Source organism: Vulpes vulpes, chromosome 15, assembly GCF_048418805.1.
Source record: "Vulpes vulpes isolate BD-2025 chromosome 15, VulVul3, whole genome shotgun sequence".
Lineage (NCBI taxonomy): Eukaryota > Metazoa > Chordata > Mammalia > Carnivora > Canidae > Vulpes > Vulpes vulpes.
The window spans coordinates 117,839,429-117,856,626 of NC_132794.1; the positions used below are offsets into that span (position 1 = coordinate 117,839,429).

The 17,198-nt window shown below is 64.5% G+C and overlaps 1 protein-coding gene across 3 annotated transcripts in view; it reads left to right on the forward strand.

Annotated features, from left to right (window-relative positions):
- Positions 1-17,198, forward strand: part of INPP5A (inositol polyphosphate-5-phosphatase A) — a 162,416-nt gene that overhangs the window by 36,845 nt on the left and 108,373 nt on the right. For all 3 annotated transcript variants that reach the window (XM_072740507.1, XM_072740505.1, XM_072740506.1), the window contains exon 2: positions 9,277-9,318. In XM_072740507.1, coding sequence (XP_072596608.1) covers positions 9,277-9,318 — 42 coding nt within the window. The remainder of the gene's footprint in view (positions 1-9,276; positions 9,319-17,198) is intronic.

Genomic DNA, 17,198 nt, shown 5'->3' on the forward strand with positions numbered 1-17,198 from the left:
TCCCAGGGCCCCAGCACAGTCCCCCCAGGTCCCCAGCACAGTGCCCCCCAGGTCCCAGCAGAGCCCCCCCAGGTCCCCAGCACAGTCCCCTCCTAGGGCCCCAGCACAGTCCCCCAGGTCCCAGCAGAGCCCCCCCAGGTCCCCAGCACAGTCCCCTCCCAGGGCCCCAGCACAGTCCCCCCAGGTCCCAGCAGAGCCCCCCCAGGTCCCCAGCACAGTCCCCTCCCAGGGCCCCAGCACAGTCCCCCCCAGGTCCCAGCAGAGCCCCCCCAGGTCCCCAGCACAGTCCCCTCCCAGGGCCCCAGCACAGTCCCCCCAGGTCCCAGCAGAGCCCCCCCAGGTCCCCAGCACAGTCCCCTCCCAGGGCCCCAGCACAGTCCCCCCCAGGTCCCAGCAGAGCCCCCCCAGGTCCCAGCAGAGCCCCCCCAGGTCCCCAGCACAGTCCCCTCCCAGGGCCCCAGCACAGTCCCCCCAGGTCCCCAGCACAGTGCCCCCCAGGTCCCAGCAGAGCCCCCCAGGTCCCCAGCACAGTCCCCTCCAGGGCCCCAGCACAGTCCCCCCAGGTCCCCAGCACAGTGCCCCCCAGGTCCCAGCAGAGCCCCCCCAGGTCCCCAGCACAGTACCCTCCCAGGGCCCCAGCACAGTCCCCCAGGTCCCCAGCACAGTCCCCCCCAGGTCCCAGCAGAGCCCCCCCAGGTCCCCAGCACAGTCACCCCAGGTCCCCAGCACAGTCCCCCCCAGGTCCCCAGCACAGTGCCCCCCAGGGCCCCAGCACAGTCCCCCCAAGGCCCCAGCACAGTCCCCCCAGGTCCCCAGCACAGTCCCCCCCAGGTCCCCAGCACAGTGCCCCCCAGGTCCCAGCAGAGCCCCCCAGGTCCCCAGCACAGTCCCCTCCCACGGCCCCAGCACAGTGCCCCCCAGGTCCCAGCAGAGCCCCCCCAGGTCCCCAGCACAGTCCCCCCCAGGTCCCAGCAGAGCCCCCCCAGGTCCCCAGCACAGTCCCCCCCAGGTCCCAGCAGAGCCCCCCCAGGTCCCTAGCACAGTCCCCCCCCAGGGCCACAGCACAGTCCCCCCCAGGGCCACAGCACAGTCCCCCCCAGGGCCACAGCACAGTCCCCCCCCCAGGTCCCAGCACAGTCCCCCCCAGGTCCCAGCACAGCCCCCCAGGCCCGGCCAGCCCCTGCTCTTCTTGCAGGGAAGCGGCGGGGCCGCGAGCTGCAGACTGGGGTTCACCACCTTTTCTTTAGAGCCTTTTGCAAACTGGGGAAGTTTCCTTCTCTTTCTTTGCTGCTAGGTCTTGTGCTGTTTCCCAGCTTTGGAGGATGTTCCGTGTCTCTGGCAGCGATGGCATCGTTTCCTCGGGGACGACACGGGTCTCTCCAGCGTCCAACAGGACCGGCGTCCCTGGGCCGACTCTCTGGGCCACGTGGGCCTTTCTCTCATGTGCTCGTGCACGTGGCTCGGGGACACGTGGGTGTGCGGTGTCCCTCCCTCGCCGTGGGGCTGGCTTCCTGGGACAGACCGTGGGGTTGATGCGTGTCCGTTGGTGGCCGTGCGGCTCAGTAGGGAGCCCGGCCGCATCCTGTGGGGCGGCTTTTGGTTCAAATGCAGCTAATTCAGTGGATGAACGTTTTCTGTTTCATCCTGTGTCCGTTGGCTTTTCAGGGGTTTGCGCTTCGTCTGAGTTGTCAGGTCTGTTGGCGCATGTTCGCGGCCTCTCCTTGCTCTTTCCAGGTCTGTGTTGGTGACTTCCCTTGATTCCCTTGGTCCCTTGTGTCCTTGACCTCTCGACGTTCTGCCCGGGGTTTATCCGTTTTATCCCTGTGTGTTGAAGAGCCTGCGTGGGCACCCGGCTCCCACCTGGGTGGGGGTGCTTCCCTGTCATGCTCACGGGCCTCCTTCTTCAGACACCCCCAGGCCCTGCAGTTCTGGGACTTCCCGTCCCCTCCCGGGGCTCGTGTTTACCCCCAGGCGCGTAGAGTTGGCCTCTGTCTCGGGGCCGCACACGGTGGGGGAGGCGGCGCCGTGGTCACCTGCTCAGCCTTCGTGGGGATCACACCCGGGGACGAGCCGCGTGGCCTCTGCCCGCGGCCTCTGCCTCTGTGTGTGGATGAGCCGTGGCACGTGGGAGTGTGGAAGGCCTGGCCGCAGGGAGTGCCGGTGGGCCCCGGGTGGACAGGGCGCCGCGGCTGCGTCCCTGTGCGGAGGCCGGGCAGTGACCCCCGCGGGACGCGCGCCGTGTCTGCCGCTCAGCTGCGGCCTGTGGGTTTCTCGTCCCATGGAAGTGAGGGCAGCGGGGTGCGTGCGGGGCTCACGTCCTCGCGGGCACGCGGGCTGGGCCGCCCCCGACTCCGTACCCTGTTACGGCAGCGTGCGGCCGCATCTGCTGCTCAGGTGCTCAGTGTCGCACTGTGGGCTGTGGGCCACTCGGCTGAGAGCCACGTGGGCGGCCGCCGGTCATCTGCTCCGCCCGGGCGCACTGCTTGCGGTTGCAGGTTCAGCCTCCATCCTCCGTGGGCCCCAACCCCGCCCCGCGTGAGAGCTGGTCACAGGCGCCACTGGGTCGTCTCCACGGGGCAGCTCGCTGCTGCGCTCCCAGCCTCCGTGGGCACGCCCACGCCGCCAGCCCTGGTGGAGGGGACCCGTGCTGGCCCCGTGCTGGCCCCGCGGCGGGCGCTCGGTGGGGGGCCGTTGCTGCGTCTCCAGGCTGTGCAGCCTCGGATTTATGGACGCGCAGAGGAGATTCGCTTCCGTGTGAAAGGAAACGGTTGTCTGCGGGGAGGAGTGTGGGGCGTGGGGTGGGATGTCCCGGGGAGCCGGGCGCGTCCGGGCGGCCCTGGCCCACTCTGTGCCCAGGGGAGCCCCCGCTGCTCCTTTGTCTTCAGTGACTTGTATTTGAAAGGTTAAAGGGTTTCCGGGTGGCGCACAGGTCGGGGACCCGGAGCTGCCGCCGCTGCAGGACGCCGCGGTCGTGGCCTCTGAGCCATGCCTGCCCCGAGCCAGTCCCTGGAGCGAGGCCCCCCACGGCCGCTGCGCCCGAGCCCCAGGAGCCGGCTGGCAGGGTGCGCGGCCCGGGCCAGAGCAGGGCCTTCTGCCGCCGCCCTAAACCCGCAGGCCTGCCTCCCGCCTGGGGGCTCCGCGAGGGGCTCCCTCCCGTGGCAGCTGCCCCTGCGTCGCGCGCTCTTCCCCCACGGCCCGGCCTCGGCTCCTCCCTAAGGAAGTCCTGCCTGCGACGCCGGGTTCTGACCGCGCCCGCGGCGAGTGCTGCCGGCCCGGGCTGGGTGGTGAGGACACGGGCAGGAGGGAGGCAGACACAGGACGGGGGTCCCGGTGTCCCCTCTCCCCACACGGGTCCCCGCCCGGGAGGCCAGCCAGGGCCTGCCCGCATCTCCGCCCCCCCCCACCCCCCGGCTGACCGGGTGCCCGTGGTACTTGGGGGCACCGCGTGACTGTGTCCCGGGCGCCCCATGCTGGGCGCCCTGCAGCCCCCACAGAGGGCCGAGACCAGAGTGCGGGTGGGCGCGCCGAGCGCAGGCCGCTTTCCCAGCCCCCCGGGCTCGCACTCGGCAGTCACGTGGGTTTTATGGATTAGGAAGTACGTTTTACTGTATTTTGTGGGTTTGAACGTGTACTTTTTGTCTCAGTTTATGGATTCCGGGAAGTGGATTTTCTGCTTTGCAGGGCCCCTGACCTGAGAAGGGCCTTTGGAGTCGGAGGCCGGGGCCGACGAGCGCCCGCGTGGGTCCCATGAGCCATGGGCCTGGCCAGTGGACAGCGCCATGGGGCGCGGACTCGGGGCTGCGCTTTCTGTGCTGTGCTTGTGTCCTGAGCTGTCGCCTGTGTTCCGCCAGAGCCCCGGGGGTCGGTCCCACGAGTGCCCTGTGGCGCCCACTTCCTCCTGGCAGCCGTGGGCCGCTGCGTGAGGGGGACGGGCCAGGGCTGAGCTCGGCAGGGGCAGGCCCGTTCGGGGCGGCGGCGGCCGCTGGGCCAGGCCGTGGGGATGGCGACAGCATGGGGCGCAGCCGTGTTCCCTGAGTGGCCGGGCGGCCCCGCCTCACCTGCCAGGCCCGCGGTCACGGCGAGCATCACCACGGTCGGCCCTCCCCGCGGCCCCTGCTCCCGGAGAACCAAGGGTGCCTTCGCTTGCCTGGCGCGCCCGCTGTGTGGCCAGGCCCAGCTGGCCAGTCCCGCCCGGGGACGGGGCGACTGTCTTGCCGACGAGTCCGCGGACTTGGAGGCCTTTTCTGGATTCCTCGGGCAGGGTCTCTGCTGGCGGTGACTTTCCCATCAGACCTTTGAAGACGTGCTGGGTGTGGAAGGTCAGCCGTGGCTGTGTGGCCGCTGGCGCCCGCTCCCCGGTCAGCCTGGCATCCGTCCCTCTGCGCCCGGTTCCGGCTGCGGGGAGCGTGTTGTCCGCCTTGGGAATGGGGTGTAGACTCCGAGTCGGGGTGCGCTTTGCCTCGTGGACCTGACAGTCGAGTGCGGAGCTCGGGGTGTGGAGTCTACACCCGCTGGCGCTGGCGGGGGTGTGGGCCGCCCTCCCTGCGGGCCGGGGTCGCCTCTGCCGGGGCTCGTGCTCGTTCCTGGCGCCATTGCCCGTGGTCACCTCGTTGACGGTGCTGCGCTAAACGGGGTTTCTCCCTGGGCGGCCTCCGACGGCTTCTCGGCGAGGGGGGCCGTCGAGGTTGCGTCTTGATTTCACATCCTGCTCTAAGTTCTTTCACGTTCCCCGTAGTTAGCGGACCCTGCGCCTTCCCCGTCGTGGGGCCTCAGGCTCTTCTCTGTTGTTGTCTTGTCTGCGGCGGCGGCAGTGACGGCGTCTCGGCCCCGGGCTCGGGGGCGCGTGCAGCCTGTGGCCCTCAGCGGTCGCCCCTGAACAAGTTGCACAAGGCAAGGACACGTGTCACGCAGAAAGCCAGGATTCGAGCTGTGCCGCAAACTGACCCGTAACAGGAGGAGGATGAACATAAACCCAGATTTGTTATTGAACAAAAAAACAGAAAAACACCAGAAACCCCCGTGAACGAAGGAAGCGTTGAGAGCCGTTTATTTGAACACCTACGTGAGCCATGTATTTGGTCACCGCGGTGTTTGAGGGCGGGCGGTCAGCACACAGACCGCGCGGCGCGTCGTAGGACAGCGTGTTCACCACGGGCGCCCTAGGGCCTCCTTCCCCGTGGACCTGAGCACGCAACAAAGTCTGGATGCAGAGAAACGTTTACCGCGACACTTACTTGTTACCTTGCACACAGCGCGCGCCGGATTCTGACGCTGACACGGTGCCCGCGTCCTGCGCCGTGGGCACAGCCCTGCTCTCCCGCCCCACGGGGACGTCGGCCCTCCCAGCTGCCTTCCCGGCGGGCCAGAGATGCGCTTTGTCCTCGCCGCCGTGGGAGGGGGGCAGCTGCCTCCACGGGCCCCAGCCGAGCGCCCTCTGCTCCCGCCCAGCTGATCTCGGGGTTTGCCTACCTCCGTGGACCCTTCCAGCTCATCACTAATGTGCCCGATCGGGGGAGCCACACCTTACGGTTTTCCCGGGCGCCATGCCCAGGGAGGGTCCCCTGGGCACACAGGCGGGGCACTTCCCGGCTCGCCAGAGCTTGGCCCCTAGTGGTTGCAGACTTTCACTGGAGAACTTGCGTTTGTTTCTTCTCCATCTTTTCTTCATGTAAATCCACGATTGTGACTCTGTGGTTTTCCTTTTTGCTGAACTTTTTACACACATTACCCTTGGGGCAGGTGTGCTGGTGAGGAGTTTCCTGTCCTGTGTGTCTGAGAGCGTCTTTGTTTCTCCTTCGCTTTTGGGAGATCCTTTTACTAGAAGCAGAGTCCTGGGTGGGTCCCTCAGCCCCGGTGACTCTCCTGCTTGCCTGCCTGTCGGGAGGTGCTGGCCCCTGGCCCCTCTGTTTCTCGCCCCTTCCCCGATGCTCTGTTGCTGGGTTTCTGCAGGGGGAGCATCGGTGCCTGCAAGGAGGTTTTCTGGGATTTACGCCCCCGCGCGTTCCCCAGCTTCCTGCACCTGTGGCCCGGGCTCGTCGTTCATTCTGAAGAACCCTCCCGTTGGTGCCTCACGAGCGCTGGCCACGCGGTCTTGGGCCCTCGTCGTGTGACAGTGTCTGTGGGCTCTGGGACGCTCTGTAGCTTCTCCAGTGTCTGCATCTTTGTTGTGGGGGTTTGTGTGACGGTCTTCGGGCTCGCCGGTCCTTACCGCAGCCGCGTCCAGGGTGTTGATGAGCCATTCAGGGCCTTCCTCGTTTCTGCTACTGTGTCTTTGATTTTAGTATTTCCTTTGGAGTCTAGAGTTCCCGTCACACTGCCTGTGCGGCTCCTCCGTCCTGTGCTCCCCACGTTCCCATCACAGCCCGTGCTGCACTCTAATTCCCTTCCGGACAGTTCCCGAGTCTGGGTCATGGCAGAGTCTGCGTCTGATGCCCTTTGTCTGGACACAGGTATCTCCGCTTGCCTCTGGGCCGTGTTTCCTGCGTGCTGTGGCTGTGGTGTCGGGGTCCTCGTGCTTGTGTTGGGGCTCCCTGAGGACCCCTCAGCCCTCTTGTGCTGGCGCCTGCCGTCGCGGCACCGGTGCCCTGTTGCCGTCGGGGAGGGGAGCGCTCTGCAGCCTGTGGCTAAATCTCAGACCCTTGGTGCGCCTTGTCCCTGTCCTGGGTGCCCCACGCGTGTTTTTCAGCTCCCCCTTGCCCGTCCTTCCGTGCGGTAGACAGGCGGGTTGGGGGAAGCACCCTTTCCAGGGGTGGGCTCGGGCGCCCATGAGGTCTCTTCCCAGCAAGATGGACCTGGGTGTGTTTCTCCGGGCTCCTCCTCCCGTCCCCCGGCCGGAGCCGAGAGGGCATCTTTCTCCAGGGATCCTTCTCGCAGGTGGACACTGAATACCTGCTAAGTCCCGGGAGGTAAACCCACCCAGACGTGGGAGCCTCCTCGCATCGTGGTCCTGAGCAGCTTCTCATCATTCTTTAGTTTCGGGTGTCTGTATTGACGGCCGTCGGTGGGATAGGGGTGGCCCCCAGGTTTCTGTCCCTTTTTTTTTTGTTTTAAGGTTTTATTTATCCATGAGAGACACAGGCAGAGGGAGAAGCAGGCTCCTCACAAGGACCCCGATGCAGGACTCGATCCCAGGACCCCGGGATCACACCCTGAGCCAAAAGCAGGCGCTCATCCCCTGAGCCCCTGGACGTCCCGGTTTCTGCCCTGTTGCACGTGCTGTGTTCATCACGTCTGTACGTCAGTATTACATTTGCTTCATTGTGGGACCTAGAAGCTTCCCTCTTTTTCCTCCTGAGCTGGGTTTCTGCAGCCGTGTGACTGCTCAGGGTTAAGTAACAGTAGAAATTCAGGCCCTCAGTCACACCGGCCACATCTCAGGTGCAGACCTGGCACGCTCTGTCCCCACGGACGGTTCTGCTCGATGGTGCCAAGCCCGTGTCGGTGGAGACGTGTAATCCGCACCGTCCAGCCCTGGGGCCTGCAGCTTCCAAGCCGGCGTGCGCGTGTGCACACGGTAGGGGCACGTGTGAGTCGTTGCTCTTGGTCTGGCCTGTTGGTAGCAGCTTTTCATGCAGTAAAGTTCGCGGCTGTCACGGTGCAGCTCCCGCCCCGCAGGCTCGGCCGCTCTCGTCTCACCCGCGAGTGGCTTCCCTGGTCGTCCCTTGCCTCTTCCTGTTGCTTGCGGTGACCAGTGTTATTGGAGGGGTTGTCCCGGCGTCCTGAGCACCTCGTTGTTTGTCTCTGGCTTAAGCTTTTAAGATTAAGTTAGAAAATGGGAGAGTAAGGCCTGGCGATTGCCAGCTCGGTAGAGAGGAGCAAGAGGAAGAGGAGGGAGCAGGGGGCCCGCCCCCCGCGGCGCCTGAGCCTGGTGCTCTCCACAGTCCCCGCGGGCCCTCGGGGGCGGTGGCGGGGCTGCGTCAGGCCACATCAGGCCACGGGCCCGGGCCGCTGGCGCTTCTCCCTCACTCAGGGCTGTGAAAGGCGGCGGTCACGGGTGTGCCTAGGCACCTCCCCAGAGGGGCAGCTCTGCCCCCCGCTCCTCTGCTCCTGCGGGACTGGGCCGGGGTCGGGCAGGGCTGTGGTCCCGCTGTCCTGCGGCCGTTCGTTGGCCACGCCGCCCCTGTCCCGGCCGTGGCGCCTGCCCACGGTGTCGCTGCTCCACGGGGTGGGGGCGTGGCCTCACGGGGCGCTGCAGCCACCATCGCCCGGCACTCCTGTCACCCCACGGAGGGCTGGAGGCCCCTCACTGCCGCGCCCCGCAACAGTCCGCTTCCCCCTGTGGACTGTCCAAGCGTCGAGTTTGAGGCTCCCCCACGTTGGGGCAGGTGTCCCTGCTTTGTTCCCTTCGAGGTGGAGTGACGTCCTGTCTGTGGGTGGATGTTTGGGCCACTCCCACCTCTTGTGACTCCCACCGGTGCCTCTGGCAGTGGTGGCACCTGTCTCTGGGGACGGGTGTCCTCAGGATCCCGTGCACACTCTGCCCGCCCGTTCGGGATCCGCTGGACTGTGGGCTGCCCATTGCTCCGCCCCACACCTGTCTTCTCCCTTTTGGTTTCGGGGTCCCAGGGCTGTGCCGTGGCCCCGTGGCCCCGTGGCCGGGTCTGTACGCTGACACCCCGCGATGCGCTGCCCCTTGCCCTGGTGGCTTGTTCAGCGCAGCCCACCTGGTCTTTGTCTTTTGGGGCAGCTTCCCCCTCACTCCTCTGCAGGGAAGACGGGGTCCGGGTGGCTTGCTGAGTCGGGGGGGGGGGCTGCCGGCCTGGGCCCAGCCCCCTGAGCTTGGTCCTGGGGTGGGCAGGCCCACACCTGCTGCAGCCCGGGCACCGCCTCTGCTCCCCCGGTGGCCTGCAGGCCCTTGCTCCGCAGCCTGGCTTCTTCCCGCCGGGACCTCGTGGGCAGTTCCGTCTTCCTGTGTATCAGGATGCGGGCAGCCAGCACCTGCTTGGGGGGCCGGCCGCGGGTTGCCATGACTTTGGGTCGTGGGGGCGTCTGGGCTCAGGGCAGAAGCTCAGTCCCCGTGGGGACGGGTGTGGACACCGGGCGCTGTGGGCCTGCCTGTCACCTGGAGAGCTGTGTCTGTGGGGCGGCCTGCACGTGGTCCCCCCACGCGGAGCCGGGGCCTCTCCTGGGCGCCAGGAGGGTCCCCCCCGGACTGTGCTCCCTGCTGACACCCCCAGTGAGGCCTGCAAGGGCCTGATGAAGACCGTTAGCTTCTGCTCGTGGCTCTCTGGGGCTGGGCCAATGGTCTGACTGTCTTTTTTTCTTCTTAATTTATAGCCAGAAAACCTACAGAAGAACTGGCTTCGGGAGTTCTATCAGGTAAGAAGTACTTGTGACGGCAGCTCTCTCAGAGGAAGTATTTACGTCGTGAGTATTTTATTTCTGTGGGAACCGTGTTCTCTCCGAGTCGTGCGTGGCTGTGATGGGCGTCCTGTTCCCCTCAGAGGCTCCTCAGATTCCCCGCTCGGGCCAGGATTCAGAGGGGGAGGCCACTGGAAGCTGCTGGGGACATGAGGATGCCTCTGGGGAGCACACAGCTGGCACGGCCGCCAGAGGGGCCGTGATGGGGTCTGGGCAGAAAGCAGGGGAGCCCGGGCCAGGGGAGGTGGCCCAGGCACAGGCTCCAGGGGATGCGTCGCCAGCACAAGGGGCCAGACTCCAGCCCTGGGTGTGGAGCGGGTATTGGTGGGACCCCCGGTGTGTGGTGATTCCTGTGCCGGATGCCGGGGCAGGTTTGGAGCAGCAGACAGTGAGGATGACCGGTGCCGTAGGGCTGAGCATGTGACATGTGGGGGGCCCCCGGGTGGGGGTCGGAGAGGCCGCTCTGAGGCGGGATGCTCAGGGGCTTCTGTGGGTGAGGGGAGCCCAGCGGCCTGGCACCAGCTTGGCTGGGGCAGTGGCTGACTGGCCCGCCAGGAGGTGAGGGCCGGCAGCCCAGAGGGCAGCTGGGAGCAGGATGGCACAGGTGGGGCCCCGGGGGAGGAGCGGCTGGGGCACGGCCTGCTGCCCTCCTGCAGCTCTGTGAGCCAGTGCCGCGCTCTGTGAGCAGGAGCCGCAGGAGGTACCGCCGATGGCCCTGGGCCTCCCTCCCTCCTGGCCTCAGGGTCCGCAGGCCGAGGGGCTGTGGGGCTGTGGGGCTGGCCCAGCAGTGGGTCCCTTGGGCGTGGGCTGCATCCGGCCGGCTCCATGCTAGGTCCTGGCTCGGGGCGGGGGTGGCCTGAGCACGGGGTTGTGAGAACGGGCCAGTGGGCTGCTCTAGATCCCGCTGCCCACGCCGGGGGTGGAGGGTGGCCGGGTGGTGGGGCAGCGGGTGCTGAGCTGTCCTCTACAGGTTCAGGGTGCAGTGGCAGCGGGTGGCCGATCCTGCTCCCACGCTGGAGGGAAGAGCCTCGGGCGGGCCTTTTCATCCTGGCATCCAGCGACACGTGTCCCCCTGGGTGCTTGGAGGTGGGGTCCCTCCCTCAGCCATCCCACATGTGTTGTCACCAGGTGCTGTGCTTGGTTCTTGGAGGGAAGGCAGATCCCTGGGACATCTGGGATGCTCTGGAGGGAGCGTCCCTTGGGATGGACGGGTGGGAGGCTGTCGGGAGGGCCTCTGGCAGCAGGGCTGGTGGGCGGTCAGCCCTTCGTCCTCTAACACTCTGCCCCGCCCAGGGCTCCCCGGTGCGGCTCCAGGTAGGAGGCCGGCCTCGGGGGCAGGACGGGCCCCGGGGTCCCCTCCAGCCTGCTCTCCGGGCTCCTGGGTCTGTGTCAGTTTGGCTGGAGCAGCTGCCACGTGAAGCTACAGCTCCTCTTTGTTTTTCAGAGGCAGGTCCTGGGGGCGGGGGGGGGGGGGTGGTGGCGCGGGGTGGACCTGGAGCTGCGAGGAGCAGGTGTAGGAGGGCGAGCGTGGCTGTCCTGGCTCCGGGCCGGGAAGGGTGCGGGTGCGTCCCGGGTGCCCCCCCTGTGGGGGCCCCGACCGTTCCCCTTCCTACTCTGCTTATGACGCGGTTGCTGGGACGTGTGAGTGAGTCCAGAGCTGGGCAGTGTGGTCTCTGGACGCTGACCCCGGACAACTGCGGACCTCAGGGCTGTCGCCCTCCCTCAGCCTCCTCGCTGCACTCGAGCCCAGAGGGCGGGGGGCCAGGGTGCCCCTCAGGCTGTCGGCAGAGCCCCGGGTGCTGCTCCGGGTCCTGCTCGGAGCGTCGAGCCATTGCCGGGAGAAGGGCTCGTGCGTGAGGGTCGTGCTGGTGCCCGTGAGCGCTTCCTGCCTTGTTGGCGGGAGTCTCTTCAGAAGGAGAAGTTCCAGCGACACTTAGGGAATTTTCTGCGACGATTGTTGTAAGTAAGGGCGTAACACCAGCGCCCTGACACGGTGGGCTGAGCTGGTCGGTGATCGGCCAGCCGCCCGCAGCTGCGCAGAGGGAGCGGGTCCTGCCTGGCGGACTCGGGAAGGAGGGCCTCGGGGCCCAGGGCCACTGCCTTTTCCAAAAATGTTTAATCCTGGAGTTCCTACGTGCAGTTACTTTGTTTTTTTCAGAGTAGCCTTTGATGGGCTGCTTGTATAAACACAGGAACTGAATATGACATTCATGCCTTTAAACCTTTGGATTAATTTTTGCTTTTTCTGTAATCCTCGTTTGCCATAAAAATGCAGGGAGGAGAAAATATTGCTGGGGTTTCCATCCTTCATCCTGACGAGCCCCTGGTGCTTTTGGCATCCAGGACTTTCACCTGTTGGGTCCTGGATGTGGCCGTGGCACCAGAGGGGGTGCACTGTCTGGTGTCACCCCAGCTGGCCGCCCTGTGCCCCTCCCCATCCAGCCTCCCTGAGCACCCTGGGCCCCGGGCCGGTCACACGCACGTCCCCGTTGTTGGGGTGCGCTGGCCCCAAGTACAGGCCAGTCCTGCTCTCCTCCTCTGGAGCAGCCCCAGGCCTTCCGAGCCCCCTGCTCGGTCTGCCCAGAACCTCCCCTGGGGCCGGCCACATCCCTGTTCTCTCTCTGGGCCGCACGGTGCTCCCTGAAACCAGCTCAGGTCGGTGGCTGTCCTGCTCCTGGCCCCCCAGGGGAGACCTAGGGTCCGCATGTGGCTTCTGCTCTGTCCTCTGACATGACAGGTGTTCCAGGTCCCCACTTCCCCACCTCCCACCCCTGGGCTCCCTGCCCCCAGCTCCGGTCGTGGGCCCGGCGACCCCCAACCCTCTGGGTCAGTCTTGGCCTCCCCCCTACACTCGTGCTCCAAGGATTCATCGTCACTGCCTGAACTTGCAGTCTGTCTGTCGGGTGCTTATTTACCTCTGCCCCTGGGAAGGCAGGCTCTGCACCTGCTGCGGGCCGGATCCTCAGGGCTCCCACGGTCTTGCACTGAAGCAGGTGTGTGAGGCGGGGCCTTGGGAGGAGACTAGGGTCGGAAGAGGTCACGAGGCCTGCCCGTGACGGCATCACTGCCCCTGCAAGGCGAGGGAGAGGCCACAGCCAGGGCGGTCAGACACCCTGCCCTCGGGAGCGCCCGTCACGCGGGAGACACAGCGGGAGAGCCTACGGGGCCCGGGGTGGTGCCGGGAAGGGAGCGGCCTGCCTGGAGCTGGGGGTGCAGGCCCCTGCTGGCGGGGTGCTCAGGAAGGCTCTTGAGGAGCCGTGGCCACACCTGGGCTGTCCTGCTGCCCGGGTCACCCTGGACTCTCCGGACCCTGGGGGAAGCTGCTGGGAGCTCAGGCTGGACCTTCCTCACTCTGTGACGGTGGCGTGTCCGCGAGTCGCTCCGGGGCCAGGTTGCCGCCCCGCTCGCTGCCTCTCCTGAGCGTCAGGGGTGTGTCTGGCGCGTGGTGTGCGTTCAGCACTTCTTTCTCGGGTAACAGTCCGGGGCAGTTGTACAAAGCAGAACGGATGAATCAGTCGGTTCCCCCCGCCCCGTTGCGCCCGTGGTTCCACGCTCATGCCCGGCGCCTCGCTGGCTGTGTGCCCGGCGCAGGGCACCTTCCCCGGCACGTTACTCTCTTCTCCGGTAAGCTGGGAGGTCTTTCCGTCCCCGAGCGCACACCATCTGTCTTCTTGGCTCCAGTGTTTCATTAGCCGGACAGGCCATCGCTTTTCAAGTCATTGTTCCGTTGATGGATTTCTAGGTTGTTCGGAGTTCATCGTGATGTGTGGATACATTTTAAAACAGATAAGCTGTCTCTCATGCAAATATAAGTTGAGCAAGTATTGAAGATTCTAAAAATCGTGGTAATAAGTATTTATTATCCGCCAGACGAGTAAGTTAAGCAGCACATTATGCCTGCTGCGTACAAGACTCCGCAGAGCAAACCCGGATTCTCCCAGCAGCGGATTTGCCTCAAAGGCAGGTGATCCGTTCTCCCCTCCAGATGCTGTGCTCTTGCGGCCGCACGTCATTGCGTCGCTCTTAAGTTTTAGAATTCACGGAATCGTAAAACAGCTCAGCGATTAGTAAGGAAGAGATGACTCAAATCAGGGAGCTCAGCTTTTCCTGACAGCAGCGGTAAAAGGAACGTGATGAGCAACACCTGCTTCCAGGTCACCTGGAGGAACGGGCAGGAAGCCTCCCCTCCCTCCTTAAAATAGAAACGTCTGTGAAACTGTGGTTTTTAAACCTCAGACCTCAGGCCGGGCCGGGCGGTGACCACGGAGAGGGTCAGAGCTGCCTTGAGGCCTCCCTACCTGCCTCCAGGGGTGGGGGCGCCTGGACCGGCACCCAGCGAGGTTGGGGGTATGGTCACTGTGTACCCCACATCGAAGGTTAGCAGGCGGCAAGGATGCAGGGAAACAGGCCCTAAGGAGGAGAAAACCAGTCGGGAGTGTGGCTGGAGGACTAAGTTTTACCATCTTGGAGAACCTGCTTTGGGTGTCTTTACATCTGTTGTTTTTCTGTTTTTTCATCCACTGATTTCTGATTTCTTTTTATTTTATTTCTTCACCTAATTTTTTTTAAGATTTTATTTATTCATGAGAGACACACACAGAGAGAGGGAGGCAGAGACACAGGCAGAGGGAGAAGCAGGCTCCACGCAGGGAGCTCGACATGGGACTCGATCCCGGGACCCCAGGATCACGCCCTGGGCTGAAGGCGGTGCTGAACCGCTGAGCCACCCGGGCTGCCCTCTACATCTAATTTTTGAAGGTAGAAGACAAAATCACCAATTTCAGAAATCTGACAGGGGCATCATCCCTAAAAATCCTGTAGATGTCAAAGAAAGAGCCGAGAAGGGAGTATCATAAGCAACTTTATGCTAATAAATTTATATTTTATATGAAAGGAACATATTAGTGAAAAAGTCCAGCTTCAAAGCTTATGGTCAAGAAGAAGTGAATTCAGTAGCTCTCTTTCTGTTAAAGTAAAATTAAAATTTGCCCAGCTCTTCGCAACAGAGAACTCCAGGACCGTGTGGCTTCCCCAGTCAGTTCCGTCACACGTTTGAGCAGGAAACAATGACAGTTCAGAAACTTCCAGGAGGTGCTGCTGCCTCCTCTTCCTGCGATGCCAGTCCCGACACCACGGCAGGCGGAGGCTTTAGTCCTGAGAGTACACGCACCAGCGTCTCCCACATGCGTGAAGGAGAAAACGCTGACATCCACCATGTGGACCGGTGCACGCGACCCTGTCACGCGCACGTGTGCCGCATAAACACTGCGTATCAGAGGGCAGCGCATCGTCAACAGCAAATGGAGATCGGACATCAATCAATAAAATCTGCGTCGACAGATTAATGAAGAAAAGCCAACAATCATCTCGATATACACAGACAAAGCATCTGGTAAATTCTAGAACCACTTCTGATGAGAAGTCTCAGGAAATGAAGAAGTGAGGGACCTGCCCGGGGCCGTAGGGGGTCTTCAGCCCGCGCCAGCGCTGGCGGCCCCCTCCTGCTCCCTGTGGCCCCGGGGGTCCTGGCAGGTGCAGACAGACGAGGAGAGGAAAGGAAAGGAAGGAACAAAACCACGTGTGTGGGTGAAGGTATGAGGCGCTGCTGGGGCGCCACGGGGAGTCCGCGGAGGCCTTGCTAACGTGGGCCCAGGTATTCAGTCGGCAGCACACGGGGCTGAGTGGAAGCATCTCCCTCCTGTTCGCTGTGCACAGTGGGGCAGGTCGCACGTGACCCTGACGGTTGTGCTGGAGCGAGGGACGAGGCCGGGGCGTGGCAGGGGCGCACCGAGACCTGCGACCTACGTGCGAGGGAGAGACAGGGAGGCAGGCCCGGTTCGTGGCGTGGGGACGCCGTGGTGCCAGCACGTGGCCCCTGCCGGCCGAGGTCCCGTGTGGTGCCCTTGCCCGTGACGCCTCCGCCCGCTGTTTGGTAGAAGCCTGTGAGACACATCTGCAGCTACCGGGGAGGACAAGGGAACGAGGTCCGCCAGGAGGTTAGGGACTCACACGGTCTCATCTGAGGATTTACTGTAAAGTCGTAGCAGCGGGGACGGCGTTCTGTGTCGGGACAGAGCTACACATCAGTGGAGCCGAAGAGGGACCCAGAGACCCGGGAGCACGGCAGGCGGGGGACGAGGGCTGACCGCAGTTCACGAGGGGACGGGACGTGTGTTCCGCAGACGTGCTGGGAAATTGGCGTCCGTCTGTCCACCTGCAGATGCAGAATTTCTGTACTTGGCACCCCACACGGAGATTAAAGTAAGCTGCGGACCTAAATACAAAACTTAAAATCGTAGAAGTTCTAGAAGAAATCTTAGGAGAAAATCCTTGTGATCCTGAATTAGGCAGCGATGTCTTAGACACACCGAAAGCATCATTCATAAAAGAAGAAAATGGAGGAATTAGGACTTATCATAATTAGGAACTGGCCAAACCCCAGAGCTGCTTGTCAGTCGGAAGAAGCGGGAGTCACGGCGAGCGGCAAGACTCTGCTCAGGGAGCGGGCTCGGGGCTGGGGCTCGGGCACCAGGGTTCCCACGACACGGCCCAGGCCCTCTGCCCTCTGGCCCTCGGTGAGGTCGCTCGTGGAGGCCATCGGCTGCAGGCAGCTGGTTGGGAGAAGCCGGGTGTGGGGCGAGCAGACGGGGACGGACACAGTCGGGATACGGACGGTCCGCGTGCCTGGGGGCTGCGTTGCTGGTGCAGTGGAGACCCTCGCCATTGCCGTCCTGTGGGTCACGTGCCCTGCGGACCCGCAGTTCCCGCTCTGGGAGGGCCTCGGGCCTGGGTGAGCGCTGTTCTAGAAGGCACTCTCAGATCCAGAGCTGATGACAGGCCTCACCTCCTGAGGACGTTTCTTTGTGAACGTCTGAGCCTACAACTCAGACCCTCGCACCACCCCTCTGGGGCCTGAGGACCACGAAGGCCTAAGGAAGGACACAGTCGCTGCTCTCACGTGCCAGCACCCTGCGTGGCCTGTGGGCCCTGGCCGCCAGCCACTGTGCACCGTGGACGCCAGTGCCCGCCGGACCATGGTGAACTGAGCGGGCCCTGCCGCCCGGCCTGTCCCCCGTGTGCAGGGAGCGCTGGGGAGGGGGACAAGTCACATCGTGTCTTCTCTGGGTGCACGGGGCGGCGCTTCGGAGTTCCCGATGGCTGAAGGGATCACTGAGGAAAGGGCGATGGAGCTGACTCTGTAAAGGTGCAGTCTTAAGAAACTTCATGAAGAAGTCTTACAAACGAAGAAGAATGTGTAAAACTCGAGCAGAAGCGTGGCCAGAGTGCGTAGGATCTTGTAGGATCGAGCCCGTGAGAGCACGTGGTCCCAGTTGTCTGGGAGCCACGGTGGAACAGGACGGAGGAGGAGCTGAAACGGCTTCAGTAACGCGTCCCACCCCTCACCCCGCGCGGTCCTGGACACCTCCCACCTGTCCTTCCGTGCTGCCCGCTGTACTCCACCCCCTCGGCACGTCGCGATGTGCCTGGGTGCATTTTGAGCGGCACCGTGGCAGACGCAGAGGACAGACGCAGCGAGCTGCCCCTTGTCACCTCCACAGCCGCTGACCACGACGGAGACCCCTGTGGCCGCCGGTACCCACGGACGCCTGCAGGTTGGCCGTACATGCGGGGACCAGAGTCGCTCCGACCCCCGGCCCTGTGCCCTCTCCCCTCCCAGGTGGGCCAGGGAGTGCAGGCCCTCGCCTCCACAGACCCGTCGCTGCACTGTCGGGCCCGCCTCTCAGCCTCAGGCCCACGGAAGGTGGTCTGGCACCCGTGGCGACTGCAGTGACCTGGGAGGGAGCTCACGGCGCCGTGCCCTTGCAGGCCCTGGCGGC